The sequence below is a fragment of the Physeter macrocephalus genome, chromosome 17 (assembly GCF_002837175.3).
Source record: "Physeter macrocephalus isolate SW-GA chromosome 17, ASM283717v5, whole genome shotgun sequence".
NCBI classification, from domain to species: domain Eukaryota; kingdom Metazoa; phylum Chordata; class Mammalia; order Artiodactyla; family Physeteridae; genus Physeter; species Physeter macrocephalus.
Window position 1 is genome coordinate 12,026,134 of NC_041230.1, and position 23,056 is coordinate 12,049,189.

The 23,056-nt window shown below is 50.8% G+C and overlaps 1 protein-coding gene across 2 annotated transcripts; it reads right to left on the minus strand.

Moving 5' to 3' along the window:
• Positions 1-59: 59 nt before the first annotated feature.
• Positions 60-14,348, minus strand: SNRNP70 (small nuclear ribonucleoprotein U1 subunit 70). Of its 2 annotated transcripts, none has more exons than XM_007112404.4 (10): positions 14,127-14,348; positions 13,212-13,368; positions 11,802-11,864; positions 11,634-11,688; positions 7,902-7,966; positions 7,696-7,758; positions 6,934-7,015; positions 3,638-3,739; positions 963-1,050; positions 60-854 (listed from the first exon to the last, which is right to left on the minus strand). In XM_007112404.4, the coding sequence occupies exons 2-10, from the start codon at positions 13,356-13,358 to the stop codon at positions 227-229; spliced, it is 1,293 nt and encodes a 430-aa protein (XP_007112466.2). In that variant the 5' UTR covers positions 13,359-13,368; positions 14,127-14,348; the 3' UTR covers positions 60-226. The 2 variants fall into 2 exon arrangements, with proteins under 2 accessions (XP_007112466.2, XP_007112465.2); XM_007112403.4 differs by having other exon boundaries at positions 60-881.
• Between the last annotated feature and the right edge of the window lie 8,708 nt (positions 14,349-23,056).

Below are 23,056 nucleotides of genomic sequence, written 5' to 3' on the forward strand. Positions count from 1 at the left end.
GCAGAAGGTGACCCTCTTCTGGGGAAGAGGGTAAGAGCAGTGAAAAGACCAAATGCCCATTATCAACAAGAAATTAATTTTATTTTTAAATCCAAGAGACCAGAACAAATAAGGAGACTCCTACCCTTGGCCGGCAAACTTAAGTGGTGACCAACAAGGTTTGGGGAGAGGATGACAGCAACAGGGAGGGTAGGAACACGTCCAAGCAACCGGTGGGAGGCGCTCTTCACTCTGGCGCAGCCTCCAGCAAATACCCGTTCTCTGGAGCCAGGTACCCGTCGCCTCCCTCGGGCTCCATGTACATGTCCCGGCCGTCGCCGCCCAGGCCCTCCAGCCCGTTGTCCTGGCCTCCGCCCCCCGCCCCGCCTCGGGCCTCGTCCCTGCCCCGCTCGCCACCCCGCTCCCCCCGCTTGTGCTCCCGATCGCGCTCGCGCTCGCGCTCCCGGCGCCGCTCCCGCTCGCTCCGGTGGCTCCGGCGCCGCTCCCGCTCCCGCTCCCGGCCCTTCTCCTCCGGGCCGTCGGGGCCGTCGGGACCCAGCTCCCCGGGAGGCCCATCGTCAGGAGGCGCGTCGCCGGCCTCGGAGGGCTCCGCCATGTCGCCGCCACCTCCGCCGCCTCGCAGCTCCTCCTTGCGCTCCCGCTCCCGCCGCGCCCGCTCACGGCTCCGGCTGCTTCGCCGCTTCCGATCCCGCTCCTTGTCCTTGCTCCGCTCCCTGGAGCGCCGCCGCTCCTCCTTGTCGCGACTCCGCGAGCGCCGCCGCCGGTCCCGAGAGCGGGAGCGTCGTCGTTCTCGCTCCTTGTCTCGCTCGCGGCTTCGCTCCCTGCGCTCCCGCTCGCGGTCCCGGTCCCGGTCCCTGTGGGGAAGCGGGGAGGGGCCGGGCCTGGATGAGGTGGGCAGAGGTTTGCGGCAGGGCTCCCCCACTGACCGCCCGCGTCCCAGGACACCGGCCGCCCAATCTCACCTCTCATCGTAGCGGGAGGTGTCGTCCCGGCCGGAGTGCCGGATGTTGACGTCAGCGCCCCCTCTCCGGGTTCCGCCTAGGCCACCTCCTGCGGGGGTGGGGGCAGACCACAGCGGGTCAGTCCGGGCGGGGCCCACAGCAGGGCGAGCGAGCGGCAGCCGAGGGCGCGGCGAGGGCCACCAGGCACCTCCGCCGGCGCCCACGGGGCCAGGTGCTGCGAGGACCTCCTGCCGCACTTCTCTAACATGACACGCACGCTCTACGGAGATCAGAGGACTTCCACAGCGCGAGCTGGGAGCTCCTGTAATTGACTCCAAAGCTCATCATCTTCACCACTACAGACGACGCGCACAGCCTCCTGGCAAATCCTCTCTTCCAGTCACCCTCACCCTCACCCGAAGGCACGGCAACGGTCTTCCTAACTGAAAACGTGATCTGCTCCCAAGCCATCAATGGCTCCCCACAGCCTAAGGGCAACGTCGTCAGTCAGATGGCTGGCTCCTTCCTGTCTTTAGAGCAAGGCGCCCTGGCTCTCCATGTCCTAGGCATTTTCCAATCTCTCACGGTCTCCATTGCCTTCCTGCCCCAGTTTTTGGGATCATTCACCTCTCTCCCTGGAATCTCATTTCCCTTGTCTAGTTAACTGCTACTTACCCTTCACACGTTAACCCAAACAACGCTTCCTCAGTAAGCCTGCCCTGACCTACCAGATGAAGCCGTTCTCCACGACTCACATACATTTCCTTCTCAGAACTTCAGGTGGAGTTTCCGATTTTACATGTACACGTGTGAGTTAACAGCTGCCTCTCCCACCAGCCTGTAACGCACCATCAAAGTCAGGACGATGTCCGGCTCTGCTCGCTGTAACTGTGCGTGGTACAGCACCCAGGATATAAAGTCGTATGTGCAGCAAGCAGTCAAATGACTGAACTACCATAAGGAGTAGCGGACGGCCTCCTCCTTCGGACGGGGAAGCAATCTCAGACAAAAGACGCCTGCCCCGGGTGACTCTGCAAGGAAGGGCAGAGCTGAGACCCAGGAAGCTGCCCTCTCACGCACGCTTCTGTCCCACACTGCCTGGAAGGAAGCTTCGGCGAGGTGGGCTGGGGTTCCATGTAAGGAATGACTTTCAGCAACGAGGGTGAAAAAGGAAAAGAGGCGGCCCGGATATCAAAGACATTCAAACAGGGAGAAGCGACCGACCAGGCTTCTGGAATATCACAGGTATGGGGCAGAAGAGACTAGTGTTTTCAATTTTCAGGTCACAACCCAGCAATGGATCACATCATTAAATGTGATTGGTTGCAACCAATATATGAAAAAAAATAATAATAAAGCAACAGAATATGTAATACTAGTATATACTGCCTGTCGAAAAGATAATTACTGTTTCATAAAACTTCTGTTTGGGTTAAATGTATTTTTTTGCATGTGGCAACGCACTGGGTCGAGATGCACCAGGTATCACCACCAGAAAGTCGGAAACAGCAGACTCTGAAGGACTCACTCCAACCCAGAGAAACCAGAAAGTGAGATAAGAACCCGTCTGTTAAGTTCAGAGACTCAGCAGACTGAGTGTGTGGTCTACTCAGCAAAGGCAAGTCAAGCATCACAACAGCGGGCTGGGAGGCAGAACGAGAGCAGAGGGTACTGGAGCCAGCTGGGGTGTCTGCGCAGGGAAGATCATTTCTCTGACAGCTGCGTCACTCACCCTCACAGGAGGTGGTCCTCCACAGCCACGTTTGGATGGCAGGACCTCAGCCCCAGGTCCAGGTCCAATGCTGAGCCACTCAGATCCACCCACCCCCAAACACAGAGAGACTCATCCAGGACTGGGCTGTGGAATGCCACACTGGGCCAGTGCGGAGAGACACAGAGGAGAACAGTCCACACGGACAGTGAACGAGGCAGAAGCAAGCTGCAGAAATGCCCAAGGTGGCTCTTGACCGTTCAGGTTCGGCTACCAGGTCCTCCTGAGGCCCACAGGCATCGCCTGTCTCTGGGCTCCAAGACACTGGGATTCTGTATCAACAAGCCGCCTTTATGCTTTAGGAAGCTCAACTGTATTTCTGGTGCTTGCTACCAAACTGACCTTGACTGAGATGGCGACTGACAAATTAGAGAGTGGGGGGGGGATGAATGCAGGAGGCTCTGAGGGCAGAGACCATCTATGTATATCTTGCTCTTGACTAGAAGCCTGGTACACAGCTGGTGATCAAACTGGCATCTGCCGAATGAATGAATGAATGAGCAAATGAGCTGGAGCAAAGTATAAGTGGATGAGAGAGTGACTTTCACAAGCCCGACCGTATGCCACTTGCCAAGCTGGCTATCTGAGACGCTGAGCTCACTAACTCTTGCCGTTATTCCCACTTTCCAGGATGAGGAAAATGAGGCAGGAAGAAGGGAAAATCCACTAGCCAGGAATTACCTAAGCTGGAATCTGATCCCAGACTGGCTTCTCAACGTCAGTACTCTTGCTCCTAACTAGTAACCCAGAATAAGAAACCAGACCAGGAGAAAGACGGTGACGAGAAAGGCTGAGCTAGAGAGAGGGAGAGAGCACGTGAGCAGCTGGGAGAGAAAGAGAAGACAGAAAGCAGCAGAGAGTACAAAAAAGAGGTGAGGAGGCAGCCAGCAGGACCCCGAGCCCAGCCTGAGCAGGACGTGCTCACCTAGCCGCCGGGGCCTCCAGCCCTTCACGGTGCGGCCCCTCTCCACGTCCACGAGGACTCTCCTGCCATCGATCTTCTTGCCGTCTGCGTGCTTGTAAGCGGCTGCAACAGATGTGGGGAGGGGGAGGGGGAGGGGGAGGAGTCCCCAGAGGGTCCTCTAGTCAGGCTAAGGCCCAGCTCTGTGGCATCCCCACCCCCCGGCCGTGTCCCCATCCACACACGCACACACAGACACACACGCCCACCAGACAGCCAGGCAACCGACAGCCAGACCAACCCTCTCCCAAACCAGGAGGGGCCTGCTCCATCTCGGCACCTGCTTCCTTACCAACCCCCAATCACTATTGGGGGGGCGAGACCACTCCCAGGCACCATCCTGACCCTAACCACCCCCCTGGGCTCCCAGGCCATTCCTACTCCCACTCGACAGAGCAGCCCCCTCCCGCCAAGGTGGCCAAAGTCGCTGCAAAGAAACTGGAGGTTAACTCAAGGCTGGACTCTGCTGTGGGGGAGGGTTCCTCCACAACCCCAGGCATGCACCCTAAGACATCATGCTGGGGGAGGAGGCCCAGCCGGGCCGCTCTGCACCCCAGTTCACACCGGTTTCCTTTGTCTGTGGTTTTTTTGGGGCAGGGTGAGCGTGGGGGAACAGATATCAGAACAGAAAATGAACCAGAAGGGGGTGGGCGAAGTCTTTAGGAGGTGGAGGGAGCAGAGGGCAGGTTATCGTGCTCCCGGGGGCCTGGAGGGCCCTACAGCAGGCGGGGGAGAGGGCAAGTGGAGGGAGCGCGGGGGGATGTGCGGTGCTACTGAAAATTCCTGCCTTACCTGAGGTGACTGCCACCCAACCCCAGCCCCCGTCCCATCTCACGCCGCACCCCCAGCTCAACACACGCCGGGAGGCCAAGCCCAGCCTGCGCCTCCCGGGAAGGGTGAGGAGTCGAGGGGGAGATGCGGGGAGAGGCACGTCCTGCTCTCGGGCAGGGCACAGCAAAGGACAGGCCTGACCCCCGGCCTGTCTCACGTGGGGCTGTCGGGAGGGCCAAAAACGTCCCTATTTCCCACCCCCAGCCCTGGCCTAGGGGGTTGTCCTCAAGCAGCCACAATACCCGGCCCCGCCCCAGCCCTCTCCCCCCCAAATAACAACCAGAGGAAGAGAAAAAGGTGCCATTTACCGATGCCGGCCTTGCGGGTGTCCAAACCGAGCGGGATGGGGGGGGCTCGGCAACTCCTGGGGGCCTGGCGAGGAGGCGGGCTTCCCGGGGGGGGGACACGGGACCGCTTACCTGGAGCCCCCAAGCTTACCTGAGCACGCGCACAGACCCCACACCCACCACCACGGGGTCAGCTAAAGCTACGGGGAAGGGATGCTAGGGAGCCACGGAGGGGGAGAGGAACCACATCTCCTGCACCACCTGGAGACAGGCAGAGGAAGTGGTGGGCCCCAAAGAAACCTCATGGAGGCCTTGAAAGAGGGGGAGACAAGGGTTAACATCAAGTCTGGGAGCTGGAAAGCCGTGGGACTATCTTGTTTGATTTTAAAAAGAAGGCTAGGGAGGCCTTAGCAAACCTGTCCACCTTCACCTTTCCCCCATAAAGTCCATGCTGAACTAGGCACACGCCCACCCCCCTCAGCACGTGGAATGACTTCTCCACCTCGAACTCCACACTCCCTCCCACCACCTGCTTCAGCCCAAAGGCTGGCACCCAAGGGGACAGCCTTGGGGGTCCAGGAGATGGAGTGCTGCCCATGATCCGAGGGGGAGGGGCCGCTTGGCCCCTGAACCCAGAGGAGGGTGGTAGGGGAAGGAAGTTAAGGACTGGGAACACCGTCAAGCAAAGGAACCCTGCTCTGGTTGTGTCCCAAACCCCAGAAGAGGCCCAACCCGGGAGTAACAGCAGAGAAAACATGTGACGTGTGTATTTCTAAGCTTCACTCTCTCTCCCTCTCTCAGGTCTCTAGACAGTGGAAGGGTCTTCAGGAAAATCTACACCACCTTCTGCTGTTTACGGCCTGTCGCTCGAACCCTCCCGCACCCCAGTCCCCAATCCCATGCACTCTGGAGAGCAGCTGGGCCGCTGGGCTCCACGGCCTCTCGGGAGGCCTCAACCATGATAAGGCAGACAGGAAGGGGGCAGAGCACCCCGAATCTAGCAAGCAAAACGATTCTCCAGAGCCACCACAGTGACAGCCCCGCAGAGGCGCAGGGGCAGGGAGCGGGGGCTGAAGGGTTCCACATGGAGCCCTGGTCCCCATGCATCCCCTTCAGTGTCCCACCACCTGGCCACTGATGTCGTGAAGCCAGGTAAGTCAGGGGGCTGGGACGAGCCCAACTGGAGAGGCCGGCTGCCCTTCCCGTCGGGGTTCATCTTTCCCCTCCTGGGATCAGCAGGATTACTGGAGAGCAGATGGATGGGGGGCAGAGAGGACCAAGGGCACCCAAACGAGGAGAGGGTTCTGGGTGCGGGGAGGCTGAGGGGGCGACCGGGGACGGGAGGAGGGGTGCCTCGCTGCTCCTGAGCTGCCTGGCTAAGCTGGGCTGGTGTGCGGTGCTGAGTGATCTTACCCATGATACAAACCCTTATACCAACCATACACTGAGGTGTTGTAAGGGGAGCGTAAGCATCAGCTGCAAGCCAGCTGCGTGGTGGCTGCAGTGACAATAAGAACAGTCAATTAATACGGCGGCCCCTGGACACGCCGCAGCCCTGCCCGCCCCCACCCACCCATCCCTGCCCACGTGGACGCCGCCGCGGCCTCAATGGGGGCTCTGGAGACGTGGGGGCAGGCGCTGAACACGCCAACCGGCCCACTGCCCGCTGAGGAGCAGGGCGGGGGCCAGGGTGGGGAGGCGGAGGGTTGGGTGGCCCAGCCCCAGCTCAGCTGGGGGAAGAGAGGGCAGGTTCAAAGGCCAGTCCTCATTCTAACCTGGCCGCCCCCAACTCCGGGGGGGTGGGGACGGGGAGAGGCTCCCCGAAACTCCGACCCCTTCCCCCACCTCCCGCTCGCCCCAGCCGCCACCCGGCTCCCTCCTTGCCCCTGAGGTTCAACGTGTGACACTTACCTCCCCGGTTTCACACACACACACACACGTTGTGGGGGATTTTGGTTTTTGTTTTTAAAAAAACACGTATATAAAAAAAAAAAAGATATATCAGAAACAGAGGGAGGAGGAGAGAGACATTGCTAATGTCAGGTTTGGCAGGGAGTGGGGCAGGGAAAGACGACGGGAACGGGCTGGGGCAGCAGAGAAGAGAGAGGGTCAGAGGGCAGGGCGCAGGCGGGAGGTACTCACAATGCATGTCTCGCTCGTGTTCGTACTCGATGAAGGCGTAGCCCCGGGGCTTTCCTGACCGCTTACTGTAGACCATATGTATCTGGGGGGCAGAGGTCAGCTCTGACACGGGGAAATCCCACCCTGTCAATCACACAGCCCGTACGCCAGGCCCTGGGCTGGGTGATGCCAGCGGCAGACACCTCAGACCCTCTCACCGTCCCTTCAAGGACCGAGTGACTGCTGCTCTGACGGCCCTGGGCTTCGCAGTGTATGTGCACGGTGACCTCAAGCCCTTGCTACAGCCCAGAGCATTTAAGTGACTTTTATGTTAAATGAAGAAATGTCAGTTAAACATGAAGCCTTGCCCTAAAACAAGAATCAACATACATTTTCTATAAAGGTACAGAAAAGACAGCAGGTACTTCCAGCTCTGAGGGCCATACGGTCTCTTCCGCTACTGCCCCACCGACTCTGCCTTAAGGCAATAGCAGCGGCAAACAACAGTAAAATGGGCCTGGCTGGATACCAACAAAACCTATTTACAAAAACCAACTTTGTAGTTTGCCGACCTGTGCTCTAAATCAGCAGCAAGTAGTCACTACCTCTTTGCTGTGCTTCTGCTGTCCCAAGTCTACCGCAAGGAAGCGCAGTCAGGATAGAAACCCAAGCCATGGACTCCGAAGCCAGAAATGAGGCAATGCGTCCTCAGGGCTGGGAATCAGCCTCCTCCCTCCCTCCACACACGCCCAACTGAGACTCCCCGTGCCCCAGTCCACTCACTCTTTTGATGGGTCCGTACACCTCAAACTCTCTCCGGAGCTTGGACTCTGTCGTGTCATAGTTCTACAAGGAGACAGAAATGAAGTTAAGTGGGAGAAGCCCTCAGAACATCCCCGGGACCTAGTCTACTGCCCACACCCAAGCTCTCAGCAGTCCAGGGTTCCAGACTCCTCTGGGGCTCCAGTGATTGGGAGCTGGGGACTCACCACTCTAGCCACAAAGAGAGTCTTGAAGGCATCACCCTGAGCATTGGGATCATTGTGAGGGTCCCCTGTGCAGGAAAAAAAGAATTTCTAAGTAGAAGGTGCCAACAGTATCGTAGAGCAAGACGGAAACAGACCGACGGGCAGAGACCCAGAATTTTTGGTCACCTGGCCACCTTGGGCATGCCCCTCTGAGCCCTGGTTTCCCCGAAGCACAGCAGCCTTCATCTAAGTGGCTGATTTACTGACGAAGGGAGGGGGTAAGACTGACTTCAAGCTGACAGGACGGGGGCCAGCCTAACTGCCATTTCAGATGTATGTATCCTGAGGCCGAGCTCCCTCCCGGGTGTAACTAAGCCCAAAGGGGCATGTCTGGAGAAGCAGCCTGATCCCTCCAGGTACTGAGCTTCCTCTCTCACCTGCAGGGCCACAGTGCCACCCACAGGCAGGGCCTGCAGCTGCAGCCCCAGGGGAAACCTGAGCTCAAGCGACCCTAAGACTGGGAGTGGAAGCCTAGCAGAGGCCAAGCCCCGCTTTCTGCCCTATGCCCTGTGGCCGCAGGGAGGAACCCACGGCTGGCGCTGGAGCTCGCAAGAGGCGAGTCAGATTCTTACTCCCAGCCTTACTACCGCCACACCACTGAGGAATAATCATCTCCACAGACAGAAACCAGACTCTTATTACAAAACCAACTCCACAGGTGATTCTGATGGGTCAGGCCTGGGAAGAAAGAAGTCTTTTTCACCAAGTATGGCGGCCCCAGCACACACAATGGCTCTTGACTCCTGCCAGGGCCCCAAAGGCACCCTGCCCATTGCCAGTGGAGGCGGTTCTACAATACAGTGCTACTTTCTGAAAAACTTGCCATAGTCTACGAGAATGTGAGAAAAGGAATAACGTTAATAATTTATTGAACACACTGTTAGGCTCAGACACTGCTGGAGGCTGAGACTTATTTACCATCATTTTGCAAATGGAAATACAACCAACCCCTGAGGCATGGAAGAGGAGAAGTGTCAGACAGCAGAGAGGCCAAGCTCAGCTTTACATCCCAGCCTGACCTCACAGCCCAGGCCCCAGGCTGAACCCCCATGTGTTAGCTTCTCAGAGAAGCCAGAGAATTAAAGGTCACAGATCTGTTTCCCATGAGAGAGGTTGGCTGCAGACACAAACTAAGTTCAGGACGACTTTAGGGAATTTCTTAGAAAACAGAAGACTGAACCCAAATTTAAGGGAATGACTATCTGGAAACTGATGGCAGCCTTTGAAAACAACTCCATCTTTGTGCCTGCCTCCCACTTCCTCACCAAACCTCATCCCTTTGGGTTGTAATTTTCTGTGCCCAAATGTCTCAATCTGCATCCATTCACCCAACTGATAGCTATTAAGCACTTTGTGTCTGAAACTCCCATAGGTGCTGGGGATTCAACAAGGACAAAAAAGATGCCGGCCTTCTTGGAGCTCATCTGTTACTGCAGGGAGGCTGAAGGTAGTAAACAAGGTACATAAGGCAACCATCTCGTTCTATCTGGTAATAGCAGACAGATGGGGAGAAGAATTTTAATGGGAAGGTCAGGAAAGGCCTCACTGAGAAAACATTTGACCTGAAGTTGTATTTCACAGGAAATAAACCTCACAACACCAGGCGGCAGGTGGTCTAACAGGTACAGCAGGAGCAGTGCAGTGGGAGCCCGATCGCTGCCTGGGGCGCGGACGCAGGCCAGACATCAGAGCGCTGAGCTCCCTGATGGGGAGCCCGGAGGAGCCCGGCAGACAGCAGAGGAAACCACCCCGGGCTCACCACACGAGTCTCTACAGCTTCTGCTTAACCAAGAGGCCCAGGAGTGTGACCAAAGGTAGAAGCTAGTGCAGCTGAGCCAAGAGTACCCACGTATCTGAGCTAAAAGAGGGTGACAATGAACTGAAGTTGAGCAGTTCACCAGTCAACATGCACACACCCTCACTCCACTCCACTCCGCTGGCAACTCTGCCCTTGGGAAATCCTTGGTTAAAGGGATTATGTAGGTAGCAGCCCAGAGCAGGGGCTCCAAGGACTAGACTGCGGAGCTGAGAAAACTCACTAGGCTTTTAGATGGCGAAGAAAGCATCTCAGGACTCTTGCTCTTGCTAAACATACCCGGCCTCCACAAACCTCCATCTTCTGTCTTAAAAGCGGGAGTAATAACCCCTGCCGCACTTGGAAGCTGTTAAGTCAAAATCATGACATATTCAATATATCAAGCGTTCAGCAAGGAGCAAGGTCCCCTTGAATGGTAGCTGTTAACTGTGACAAGGCACAGCAAGTTTCTGTACTTGGGGATGGAGGCTCTCAGGGGCAGAGAAACCCTACTATACTTGACCCATCCTTTTCTTTTCCTTTTCTTTCACGGGTAAGTTCAAACACTTAAGGAAATAGAGAACAGTGTAACAAACCCCTCTGAACCAGCTTCAACTATCACCACATAGCTACACTTGTTACATCTCTAACCCCACCAGGATTTTAAGTCAAACCCCAGATATACCACTGTAGTTGCTAATAAAGACTAGAAAAAGAAAAAAAAAAAAAAGTAACAACGGTACTGCTAGTACGACTTAAAAAGTTAACGTTAATTCCTTAACTTCACTAAGACCCAATATTCAAATGTCCTTGACTGTTTCAAAGCTGGATTTTTACAGTTGCGCTTCCAATGCAGAGGGTGCGAGTTCGATTCCTGGTCAGGGAACTAAGATCCCACAGGCCGTGCAGCACAGATTAAAAAAACCAAAAAAAGCCCTCCAGAACCTGGTGGGGACAGAGATGCAGGTAAACCCCATTAGACATTAGACTGCGTGTCCAGGCTAGAGGGGCCCTGGGTGGTGGACACAGAGAGAAGGCTCAGATTTGTGACAGGGATAGGTTTTGGTGACAAGCTGGGGAAATAGCAAGAAAAAGTTGTTAAAGGCAAACTGGGTGGTCATGACTGAGGTCATGATTTGCAAAGCTGGATGACCATGTTCCAGCAAAGGAAACATCCAAAGGCCAGGTTGTTGGGGAGAGGAAATCCTGATTGTGGTTTGGACACTGAGTTTGAGATGCCTTTGAGGCGTCCAAGAAAAGACAGGAAGGTAGTGAGAGGGCTCAGATAGCTCTCATTTAGATGCCCAGATATTCGGTTGTGAGGCATTTGCATAAGCTCCCTGAGGAATGGGCCACTCCAGGGAATAAGGTTCTGAGTGAAGTGATTCACCATAGACGCACAAGTATAGGAGGAAAACCCAAGTCCTAACTACAAAGCCCTCGCCCTAACAAGAAAGGGCCATTGGAGATTGATATGCGACCCTCTTGTGAAGTCTGGTCAATGGCTACAAGGTCCCTATCCCAAACTCCAATTCCTCCTGTACCTGGAAGGGATGAAACATCCACAGTCCAAGGATCAGGGACCTAAGATGGAGCCAGAACCGCCTCACTATCCGGGACCTCACTGCCTTGCCCTGTGAGACCTGGCTGCGCTGTGGGAGCCCCTCCAAGTGCAGGCCTCTACAGGAGGCAGCCCAAGGTACCAGGCTCCTTTCCTGCCACCCTTACTCCACACTCCCCTGCTTAAATGCCTAAACCAAATACAGCGCATGGCAAATGGTGGGGTTAAAAGAGTGAACTGACAACCCGCTTTCCCAAATTAAAGTCCTGGGGTGGACTGGTGGAGAGAAACACAGGAGTGCTTGAACGAGAGATGAAAGGAGGAAGGAGAGACTTACACATTTTTAGCTCTGTCTCGACTTCCTGCTGTCGCCGCTCAATCTTTTCCCGTCTCTGTCAGGAGAAAGGTAGACAACTGAATACAGACAGAAGTGCCCTGATGTCAGGGAACATCCTGAAGAAAGAGGCAAAAAAGGATGTGGGGCCAGAAGGCAGACACTACATACCTTCCTCTCCATGCGCTCCTCCCGAGTTTCTGCTCGAGTTGGAGGAGGGGCATCTCGAGGGTCCTGGGAACAAGAAGAGGTGACAGAGTGGGAGGGACAGGGGAAAACAGCAAGAGACACCCAGCCAGGAAACAATAAATATCTTGGCCACGCTCCCCTGCATGTTTATACACACGCGCGCACAAACAAACATGGACAGTTCCAGGGCACAGATCAAAGCACGGTCCATGGACCAATGCTATCTGTGAACTGTTACTGGTCTGTGACGAGAGAAGTAGAGAAGCCAGGAATTGGTATTCAGAAACTTCTACAGCGATCTGACAGAGGAGTTTTATGCCCACTGAACTTAATAAAAAAATTCTGATTTTTTACTTTGCAGTCTTTCTCTAAAAATACTAGAAAAATGAAAGAAACTCTCTTGTATTTATCAAGAACATCAACCTGCAGCGTATTTGTCCTCTATCATAAACAGGAATCGGGACCAGGCCTGAAGCAAAAGGAGCTGACAGCGCAGTGCTCAGAAGTAAACAACTGGACACCCTCTGAGGACCAGAGCAATTCCTGAAGGCCTCAGCAAGCTCTCATCAAATAGTAACTGGCACATAACCCATGTCTGCCACTGGCCTGTAGCCATTAAATTAGTGTAACTGGCGAACAACATTTTCCAAGTACCAGTTCAATGAGGGTGGCAAATCCCACTAAAGAGCCGATCTTCTGTCACCTCACTACTAACTTCTGCTCTGCAACTTCCTCCATCTCCCCTTTCCCACTCGATGCCAGAACTTTCTTCTTCTGACTTCTGGCAGCATTTCTCAGGTGTTCTCTGATACACCTTAAGAGGTGGAAGTTGTTATCCCAATTTCACAAGTGAAAAAACTGAGGCCCAAGAGCCCAAGTCGTTTATTCATGTTTATCCTGAATTCTCAAGCCCAGGGTCGTAAGCAGCCCATCAACTGGTGCTAACCCTTTACAAATATCACCCTGTGACAAAAATGGTAAACATAATAATAAATATTGACATTTGCTGACTGCTTAGTATCAAGCCCCGTGACACAAAATTTCCAGTTAATTCTCCGTCAATATGACAGCGAAAATACTAATATCCCCTTGCTATGGATGAAGCGATCAAAGCACTAAGAGGACGCACCACTTGCCCAAGGTCACACAGCTGATAAATGGTGTGCCAAGGTCTACCTAACTCGAGAGCCTGAATCCTCAACTGGTAGTTACGGAACTTCCACAAAAACCAACAAAGGATGCACTATCAACCCCAATCAAGACAGAGAAACTGAGCATAAAAGTCACCTGCCTAAATCACACAGCTGGAAAACTGGCCAGAGACAGGACTCCCCAATCCAGCCCCACGGCCCCCAGAACCCAACGCAGTCCAAGTCTGCTCAGTGAACTCACCTCAAACTCTCGGATGTATGGCGCAATGCCACAGTAAGGTTGATTGTGGTGTTTTTCATGTGGCAGTTTCTCCAGGGGTGGCAGGTATGGGATGGGGTCACGGGGAGCAAAGAGAGCCAGAAGGTTGGGTGGCAGGAACTGGGTCATCGTGCCAAGTCTGAGAGCAGAATCAGGGCCACATTATATGAGGGTGGGCTGGGAGAGATGAGGCCCCTATAATCCCTTGACTTCCAAGAAAAGAGGGAAATAGGGGCAAAACCTCAGTATCAGAACAAGTTCTGTAGGGGCACAGAGTGCTCCTAAGGCACAGGGGAAAGGAATAAATCTGAATGAGAAAGCAGGTTTTGGAGGGAGGGCTGTGTGAAAGTGGGGCGAAGCCGCTAAGAGAAACAAAGACTGAAAAAGGGTTTCTGAGTAGTGAAGTCTCAGAGTACTGAGAAAGGAACTGCGGGGCTGAGGGTCCCTGGGGGCTTGTGGGGGCATCAAGGATCCTGAGAAAGGAGATCCAAGGCAGTGGCGGCGGGTGATCCCATACCTTGGATAACAGGTTATGGGGCGAGGGTCGCAGGACGTCTCCGATCAAGGAAGGGCATCAAAAGTAGCAAACCTCAAACCAGGGAGTTGTGGGTAATAGATCTGGGCCCCACAGGCGAAATGAATTATGGGTAAGGGTCGGTGGAGGCGAGGAAAGAAAGGCAACACACCGCAAGGGCCTGTGGGTAAGTGACCGCTGAAGAAGAGGGAGCCTATGGGAAGAGGACCTAAGTGACCAGAGAACTCTGGATGAGGGGTGCTAAAAGGTGCTGTGGCAGTGGCGCGGGAAGGGGACCCGGCCGCGGAGACGCGACTAGGGCACACCGCAGTGGCTTGTGGGTAGCGGCCCCGCACCCGGTAAGGCCACTAAGTCACACTCACCCGCCGCGCGGCGCCCTCCTCGGCCTAGCGACGGTCCAGGGGCTCGCGGCGGCTGCGGCGGCCCCTCAACAGCAGATACTCCTGCTCTGGCTTCGACTCTGGCGGCGTCCGCGTCCCTCAGTCTCTGTCGCTCGCCTACCGCGCGCACCAGGCCGCTCCTCACGAGCCCGCGCGGCTTCGGCTCGCGACAGGGCAAGAGGTGGAACCAGCCTCAAATCCCTCCGCCGTTCGCACTGCGCACGCGCTGCGCGAGTCCATCGCAACTCACACACCGGGAGCCTGGGGCCGCCGCGGGCACTGCGCACGCGCAACACCACTACCCCGCCTTCCGGCACCTTAAATGCCTTTGCCGCGGCAAGCTGGAGGTCACAGTGCGCATGCGCGCTTCTCCCCTAGCCGTCTTCTTCCACCTCGCGGTCTGGGATCCAACCGCCTCTGTCCGCGAGACTCTTCTCGATGCTTCACCCCTTTCCCCTAACACACTTCCCGGACCTTGCGCGCATGCGTGTAACGTAATGTTGGACGCTTTACCCTTCCGCCGCTTGGCAAAGAATCCCTCTGTGAACGGTGTGATTGCCTAAAGTATTAAATAAGTAACTCTTCATCGAGCGCCCAATGTGTGCTCGGCCTTGTTTGGACTCTGGGGTATAGCACGTGACTAAAGCAAAGTCTTTTCCTTTTTGGAGCTTGCATCGTACTGAGGGAGACAATAAAGGCATTAAAAAAATAAATTTAATTTCGTATAGTGGCCAGCACAATAAAGAAAAATAGGGGAGAGTAGGGTGTTGGGCAGTGAAAGAGGAGCTATTTTAGAAAGGATGATAATGGAAGGCTCTTCTGAAGAGGTGACATTTGAACAAAGGCCCGATGGAAAGGAGATCGGGGCGGGATTAACAGCAAGTGCAAAGGCCCTGACTTAGGAAGGATGGCAGGAATCCCAGGTGGTTGGCCAAGAGAGCAGAGGACTGGTGACCATGTTATTTAGGACCCTGTAGACCTGTAAGAAGTAAATATTTTAAGTTTTTTTGATAGATGCAATTGGCTGTTTAATAATACAGAAATTATTACAACATTTAAATGACTAATATGTTTAAAATATTTTGACATATTTGCTTTATGTATGTATATGAGAACTCTCTGAACTATTTTTTTGAGCTTTTCCATAATTCTAAAATTATTTCAAAATAAAAAGTCTAAAGAAAATAAAGCTAAACCTGCCTTAATAATGTTTTCTTTTTTTTTTCTGTACCACTGGAAAGTAAATTGCTGCGGCACTGCACCTCTAAATACTTCACCATGCATCTCCTAAGAAAAAGGCATTCTTCTACATAACCACAGAACTAGTTTCACCTCTTAGAAAGTTTATCCAGTCCCTATTCAGATTTTCCCAATTGACCCACTAGTATTTTGTTTTAATCTGAACCAGGAGCCAGTCAAGTTTCATGCATTGTATTTGGTTGTCATGTCTCTTTATTCTCTTTTAATATAGAATACAGACACACATACACATGCACACCCACATACACTTTTTTTCCCATATGTTGTTGGTTTTTCCCCAGAGTTCAGACCAGTTTCCAGTAGAATGTCCCACATTCTGGATTTGTCTGATTGTTTCCTCATGGTGTTTAGTGTGTTCCACAACCTCTGTTTTGCCTATAAAATGGAAATTGAGTCTGAGGTTTGAATAGACTAACGTTGAGCATTTTTGGCAAGACTGTTTCCCTGGTGATACTGCGGACTTCATATTGCATCACCTCTGGAGGTGCAATAATGTCAGATAGCCCCACTATTATGATGCTGACTTTGACCACCTGATGAAGGGGCTAACTGATAGATCTCTCCTTGAAAAAGTACATTTTCTCCTTGGTAATCTAAGCAGAGAGATTTTGCCACTGTTCCCCGACCACCTCATCTCTCACCTCATGGTTGTAGCAGCCATTGCTGATCTTTGTCTGAATAAAGTGTTACATGGGGGAGAGGGCAGATTTTTTTTGAAAAGAAATAGGAAGTCACTAAAGGGTTTTGATCAGGAGACGGACAGAACATAATTTGCATTCTTAAAAGATCACATCAATGGTTGTGGACAGAAAAATTGAAGAAAAGACGCTGAAGGGGAGCAGGCAGATGCTTAGGAGGCTACAATTCCCAGGGAAGAGATGGTGGCTTGGATTAAGATGGTAGTGTTACCAAACTCAGGTTCAGCTACTCGCTGCTGGAAAGTCAATACTCCAGGGACAAGTGTCAGTAGGAAAGGAAAGGTTGCTTTATTCAGGAGGCCAGAAACCTGGGGAGAAGGTGGACTCATGTCCCAAAGAACCAACTCACCACTGCCTATCAGGGCACAATTTATTTTAGCTGCACCGCATGGCATACAAGATCTTAGTTTCCCGACCGGGGATCAAACCCATGCCCCCTGCAGTGGAAGAGCAGAGCCTTAACCACTGGACCACAAGGGTAGTCCCACAAGAGCTTTTTTTTTTTTAATTAATTAATTTATTTTTGGCTGCGTTGGTTCTTCATTGCTGTGTATGGGCTTTCTTTAATTGTGGAGAGTGGGGGCTACTCTTCATTGTGGTGCATAGGCTTCTCATTGTGGTGGCTTCTCTTGTTGTGGAGCACGGGCTCTAGGCATGCGGGCTTCAGTAGTTGTGGCTCGCAGGCTCAGTAGTTGTGGCGCACGGGGTTAGTTGCTCCACGGCATGTGGGATCTTCCTGGACCAGAGCTCGAACCCGTGTCCCCTGCATTGGCAGGCAGATTCTTTACCACTACGCCACCAGGGAAGCCCCACAAGAGCTTTTAAAGGGGAGTTTCAGGGATGTATAGGCAAAGGGAGGGGGTTACATGCAGAACACCACAGTCAGCTTTGACAATTATCTTGAAATTGGTCATGCAGTGGTCTGATCAGCATCATCTTGAATGTTTTAAGTACAGTTAATCTTCAGTTCCAGAGTCAGTTTGTTCCCATTTCTTTGAGGCCAGTTCTCGGAATTGTGGAAGATGAAGCAGCTTATGTCATGGCTACAGTCTGGTTATCATGTAGTTAACTTCTTCCACCTGGTGGGGGTTTTGGTATCTGCAAAACATCTCAAAGGAGATGACTCAGAATATTATCAAGAGCCCTTGAGGAGGAACGAAAGGTCCTTAACTTTGTTTAATGACTAAACAATTATTATTTTGTCCTGTTTGACTGCTTTTCTTTGCTTCTGCATTTTTTTCATTTTTCTGATGAAATTTATTCTTTGGCTAAAGTTTTTTACAGACAGAAGGCAGGCGGAGGACTTGGAGAGGGGGTCTGTTCTGGGAAGACCCCATAGGGTCCTGCCCCGTTACAGTAACAGTGAGGTGGAAAGGAGTGGCAAGATTCAGGATCTATTGTGAAGGTAGATCTCACTCAGTTACTATAGAAGTGGAATTAGAGTATATGGAAAAGAGGAACGTTAAAAATAATTCCTAGAGGAAATTAAGGAGACAGCTAAATGCCACGTGGGATCCTGGATTAGATTCTAAACCGGAAAAAGAACATGAGTGGAAAATTGTTGAGATTCAAATGAGGTCTGTACCATTGGTTAATGGTATTATACCCCTGTTAATTTCCTGACAAATAATTGTACTATGGTTATGTAAGTTGACGTTGGTGAAAACTGGGTGAAGGATATATGGGAACTCTGTACTATTCTTTGCACCTTTTCTGTAAGTCTGAAACGATTTAAAAATTACAAGTTTAAAGAAAAAATTTTAATGAAGCTAATCTTCCCTTAATAATAATAAAGGGTTAGATTTTCATACTAAGCGAAGTAAGCCAGACAGAGAAAGACAAATATCATATGATATCACTTATAGGTGGAATCTAAAAAAAAATGATACAAATGAACCTATTTACAAAGCAGGAATAGACCCACAGATATAGAAAACAAATGTACAGTTACCGAAGGGGAAAGGGGGGGAGGGTTAAATTAGGAGTTGGGATTAACATATACACACTACTATGTATAAAATAGATAACCAACAAGGACCTACTGTATAGCACAGGGAAGTATACTCAATATTTTGTAATAACTTGTAAGGAAAAAGAATCTGAAAAAGAATCTCTCTATATACGTATACATGTATAACTGAATCACTTTGCTGTACACTGAAACTAACACAAGATTGTAAGTCAACTATACCTAAATAAAAAATAATAATAATCCTCACTCCCAGATTTGTAGACTAAGCAGCTGGGTAACTGGTGGTGCCACTGATTTACAGAGGGAAGACATGGGGAAGAGTGGGATTGTTGAGGAGGACTTCTGGGTTTGGACGCGTCAAAGATGTCTGTTTGACACTCACGTGGAGCTGTGGAGTTGAAAGTTGGAAGATATGGCAATCACGGAAGAGTTTGGGCCTGGAAACCTAGATTTGGGAGTCATTGGAGTAGACGTAGTATTTGAAGCCATGTGACTGAATGAACTCAGTTAGGAGAGGAGAGAAGATGGAGAAGGAAAGACATCTGAGGACCAAGTCCCAAGGTCCTCCATCAGAATTCAGATAAAGCAAGAAGACCCAGCAAAGGAGACTGAGTAGGAGTGATCACAAATGTAGGAGAAAAACCAGGAGAGCTGGGTGTCCAGGAAGCCAAGAAGGAAAGTGCTTCAAGAAGGAGGCAGTGTTGGGCTTCCCTGGTGGTGCAGTGGTTAAGAATCCGCCTGCCGATGCAGGGGACATGGGTTCAATCCCTGGTCCTGGAAGAGCTCACATGCCGCGGAGCAACTAAGCCCGTGAGCCACAAATACTGAGCCTGCGCTTTGGGGCCCGTGAACCACAACTACTGAGCCCGCGTGCTGCAACTACTGAAGCACACGCGCCTAGAGCCAGTGCTCCACAACAAGAGAAGCCACAGCAATAAGAAACCCACGCACTGCAACGAAGACCCAACGTAGCCAAAAAAAATCATTAAATAAAAAAAATAAAAAGTAAAACAAAGAAGGAGGCAGTGTCAAGACATGGAAGCAATCTACGTGTCCATCAGCAGATAAATGGATAAAGAAGATGTGGTGTATATATACAACAGAATACTACTCAGCCATAAAAAGGAATGAAATTTTGCCATTTGCTGCAACCTGGATGAACTTGGAGGGCATTATGCTAAGTGAAATTAGTCAGGCAAAGACAAATACTGTATGATACCACTTATATGTGGAGTCTGAAAAATACAACAAACTAGCGAATATAATAAAAAAGAAGCAGATTCACAGATATAGAGAACAAACTACTGGCTACCAGTGGGGAGAGGGAAGGGGGCAGGGGCATGATAGGGGTAGGGGGGAAAAAAGGGTTATTATGGAACTATATGAAATCACTTGTGTGAAACTTTTGAAAATTGTAAAGCACTATAGAGTTTAAAGAATCTTTCATTCAATAAAAAAAAGAAAGAAGGAGGAGGATAGACCTAGAGATTATCAATGCTAAGTGAAGCAAGTCAGACAGAGAAAGACAAATATCATATGATATCACTCATATGCGGAATCTAATTTTTAGATTTTTTTTAAAAAAAATTATACAAATGAACTTACTTACAAAACAAAAACAGACTCACAGATTTCGAAAACAAATTTATGGTTACCAAAAGGGAAACACGGGGGGGAGGGATAAATTAGGAGCTTGGGATTAACATACACACACTACTATATATAAAATAGATAACCAACAAGGACCCACTGTATAGCACAGGGGACTCTACTCAATATTCTGTAATAAACTATATGGGGAAAGAATCTGAAAAAGAATGAATATATGTGTATGTATAACTGAATCACTAAGCTGTATACCTGAAACTAACACATTGTAAATCAACTATACTCCAATAAAAATTTTTTAAAAAAAGAACACAGGAAAAGAAAAGGAGGAAGAAGAGGCAGTGTTCAGAGTGTCTAATGCTGCTGAGAAATGCAGAAACATAAGGACTGAGGTTTGGCTACCATAGATGACCTTGACTGAACAATGGGAGATGAAGCAGAGACCTCAGGTAGGGAAAAATCTTTAGAGAAGTTTTGCTACAAAGGGAGCAGAGAGAGGTGATAATAGCAGGAGAGGGAAGTGGAGTCAAGGAAGGTTGGGTTTTGGCTGTTTGGGTTTTTTTGGCCACGCCACACGGCTTGTGGGATCTTAGTTCCCTGACCAGGGATCGAACCCATGCCCCCTGCATTGGAAGCGCGGAGTCCTAACCACTGGACCGCCAGGGAATTCCTTTTTTTTTTTTTTTTTTTTAGGATAGAAAAGATGTTAAGATAGAAGGTCTTATAGCAGAATTGTCTGCTGATGGCAAAAAAAAAAAAAAAAAATTAAGCATATACTTATCGTGTAACCCAGCAAGCTCACTCTTAGCTACTTATTTAGGAGACCTGAAAACTTATGTTCACACAAAAACATGTACATGATTTTTATAGCAGCTTTCTCCATAATTGCCAAAAACTAAATGAAACTCAAACGTCCTTCATATAGGGAATGGATAAACACATGGGCACACATGCCTTGGAATAGTACTGAATGTTAAGAAGGAAAAAGAGTCAACTCTACTTCCATAAAAAATAACACGTAGGGACTTCCCTGGTGGCACAGTGGTTAAGAATCCGCCTGCCAGTGCAGGGGACACGGGTTCAAGCCCTGGTCCGGGAAGATTCCACATACTGCAGAACAACTAAGCCCGTGCGCCACAACTACTGAGCCTGCGCTCTAGAGTCCGTGCGCCACAACTACTGAGCCTGCACACCTAGAGGCCGCGCTCGGCAACGAGAGAAGCCACTGCAATGAGAAGCCTGCGCACCGCAACGGAGAGTAGACCCCGCTCTTCACAGCTAGAGAAAGCCCGCGCACGGCAACGAAGACCCAAAGCAGACAAAAAAAATGAATGAATGAATGAATTTTTAAAAAAACGTAAAGGAAAGAGCCACTGATACACACAACAGGAATGAATCTTCCATGCATTATGCTAAGTGTAAGAAGCCATATTGAAAAGGCTACATACCCTATGATTTCATTTACACTTGACCCTTGAACAACACGGTTTGAACCGCGCAGGTCCGCTTATACGTGGATTTTTTTCCAGTAGTCAATACTGCAGCGCTAAACGATCCGGTTGGTTGAATTTCTGGATGCAGAAGCGTGGATATGGAGGAACCACAGTACTCAGATTTTTCGACTGCGTGGACAGTCAGCACCCCTATCCGACCTGAAGCGTTGCTCAAGGGTCAACTTTATTTGACATCCTGGAAAAGGCAAAACTACAAGAACAGAGGGAGAGAAAACAGAGCAGTTGTTTCCAAGAGCTGGAAGTGGGGGAAGCTGACTACAAAGGGAAGGAGGGAACTTGGGGGAAGGGATGGAAGGTTCTATATTTTTACTATAGTGGCAGTTACATAACTATCTGTTTGCCAAAATTCATAGAAGTGTACACTGTAAAGGGTCAATTTTATTGTATGAGAATTAAATCTCAATAAACTCGACCAAACAAAAAAACTGGCTTCCCCAAATTAATTCATTAATGACAAAGGGAAAAAATAATAAATTTATAATGGAAAAACCCAGCAGACACTAGCCTAACCAAGTGATCAAAATTAATGTCACCGGTGATAAGATATAGCAACATCATGTGCCCCCAGTATGATGTGATGAGAAGGGAACTTCAACTGTGTGGCATCCTCCCTCCCTGCAAAAAACTATAATCTCAATCTTACCAAGACAAGACACCAGATAAATGCAAATTGAGGGACAGTCTGCAAAGTAATTGACCAGTATTCTTCAAAAGTGTTGAGGTCATTAAAGACAAGGAAAAAGTAAGAAACGATTGCAGAATTTCAGGGGACTAAGGGGACATGACAGCTAAATGCAACGTGGTACCCTGGGCTGGATCCTAGAAGACAGAAAGGAAATTCGTGGGGAAATGGAGGCAATGGCAACGTCATTTAGTCAACAGAATTGTACCAGTGTCAATTTCTCCGTTGTAACAAATGAACCTTGGCAATGAAGACGCTAACATTAGGGGAAACTGGGTGAAGGATATCATGAATTCTCTGTGCTATCTTTTTTTTTTTTTTTTTTTTGCTGTACGCGGGCCTCTCACTGCTGTGGCCTCTCCCGTTGCGGAGCACAGGCTCCGGACGCGCAGGCTCAGCGGCCATGGCTCACGGGCCCAGCCGCTCCGCGGCATGTGGGATCCTCCCGGACCGGGGCGCGAACCCGTGTCCCCTGCATCGGCAGGCGGACTCTCAACCACTGCGCCACCAGGGAAGCCCGGCAGGTGGATTCTTAACCACTGCACGCACCACCAGGGAAGTCCCATGTCTATACTTTAAACGAGAGAATTGTATGGTATGTGAATTGTAGCTCAATAAAACTGTAAAAAAGGAAGGAAGGAAGGAAGGAAGGGGGCTGGGGTAGATCAGAGGGCAAGATGGATAGAAATGATGGGCTCAGAGTACCAAGAGGCCACGTGTGGATTATCTAGTATCATGGTGTGTGTTAACAAACCACCCAAAGACTGTATGACTGAAAACAATAAAGATCATTTATCTCACTCACAAGTCTGCAAGCTGGGCAGGGCCTCGGGGAGAAGGCTTATCCCTCCTCCAGGGGGTAGCCTGGCTGGGGCAGGAGGATGTGCTTCTAAGATGGCTCACTCACGTGGCTGCAGGCTGGTGCTGGGGATCAACTGTGAGTCTAGTAGCCTAGGGTCCTCTCCACATGGGCCTTGGCATCTAGCCTGCACAAGTGTCCCAAGGAAAAGAGTGGGGTGGAACGTTGCCTTTTATGATGCAACCTCGGAAATCACACTGCATCCCTTCCAAGGTGGTCTGTTAGTTGAGGGTCTCACCAAAAGCTGGAGAATGGACTCCACAAGATAGGGTGTGACATGGTTCGGACAAAAAATATGGTCCTTTTTGGAAAAGACAAC

Coding starts and splice junctions, on each gene's coding strand:
- SNRNP70 (XM_007112403.4), bottom strand. CDS start 13,358: ATGACCCAGTTCCTGCCACCCAACCTTCTGGCTCTCTTTGCTCCCCGT. Junction 7,967..11,633: donor CGAGACAGAGCTAAAAATGT/GTAAGTCTCTCC, acceptor TTTCCTGCACAG/GGGACCCTCACAATGATCCC. Junction 1,051..3,637: donor CTGGAGGCCCCGGCGGCTAG/GTGAGCACGTCC, acceptor CCACCCCCGCAG/GAGGTGGCCTAGGCGGAACC.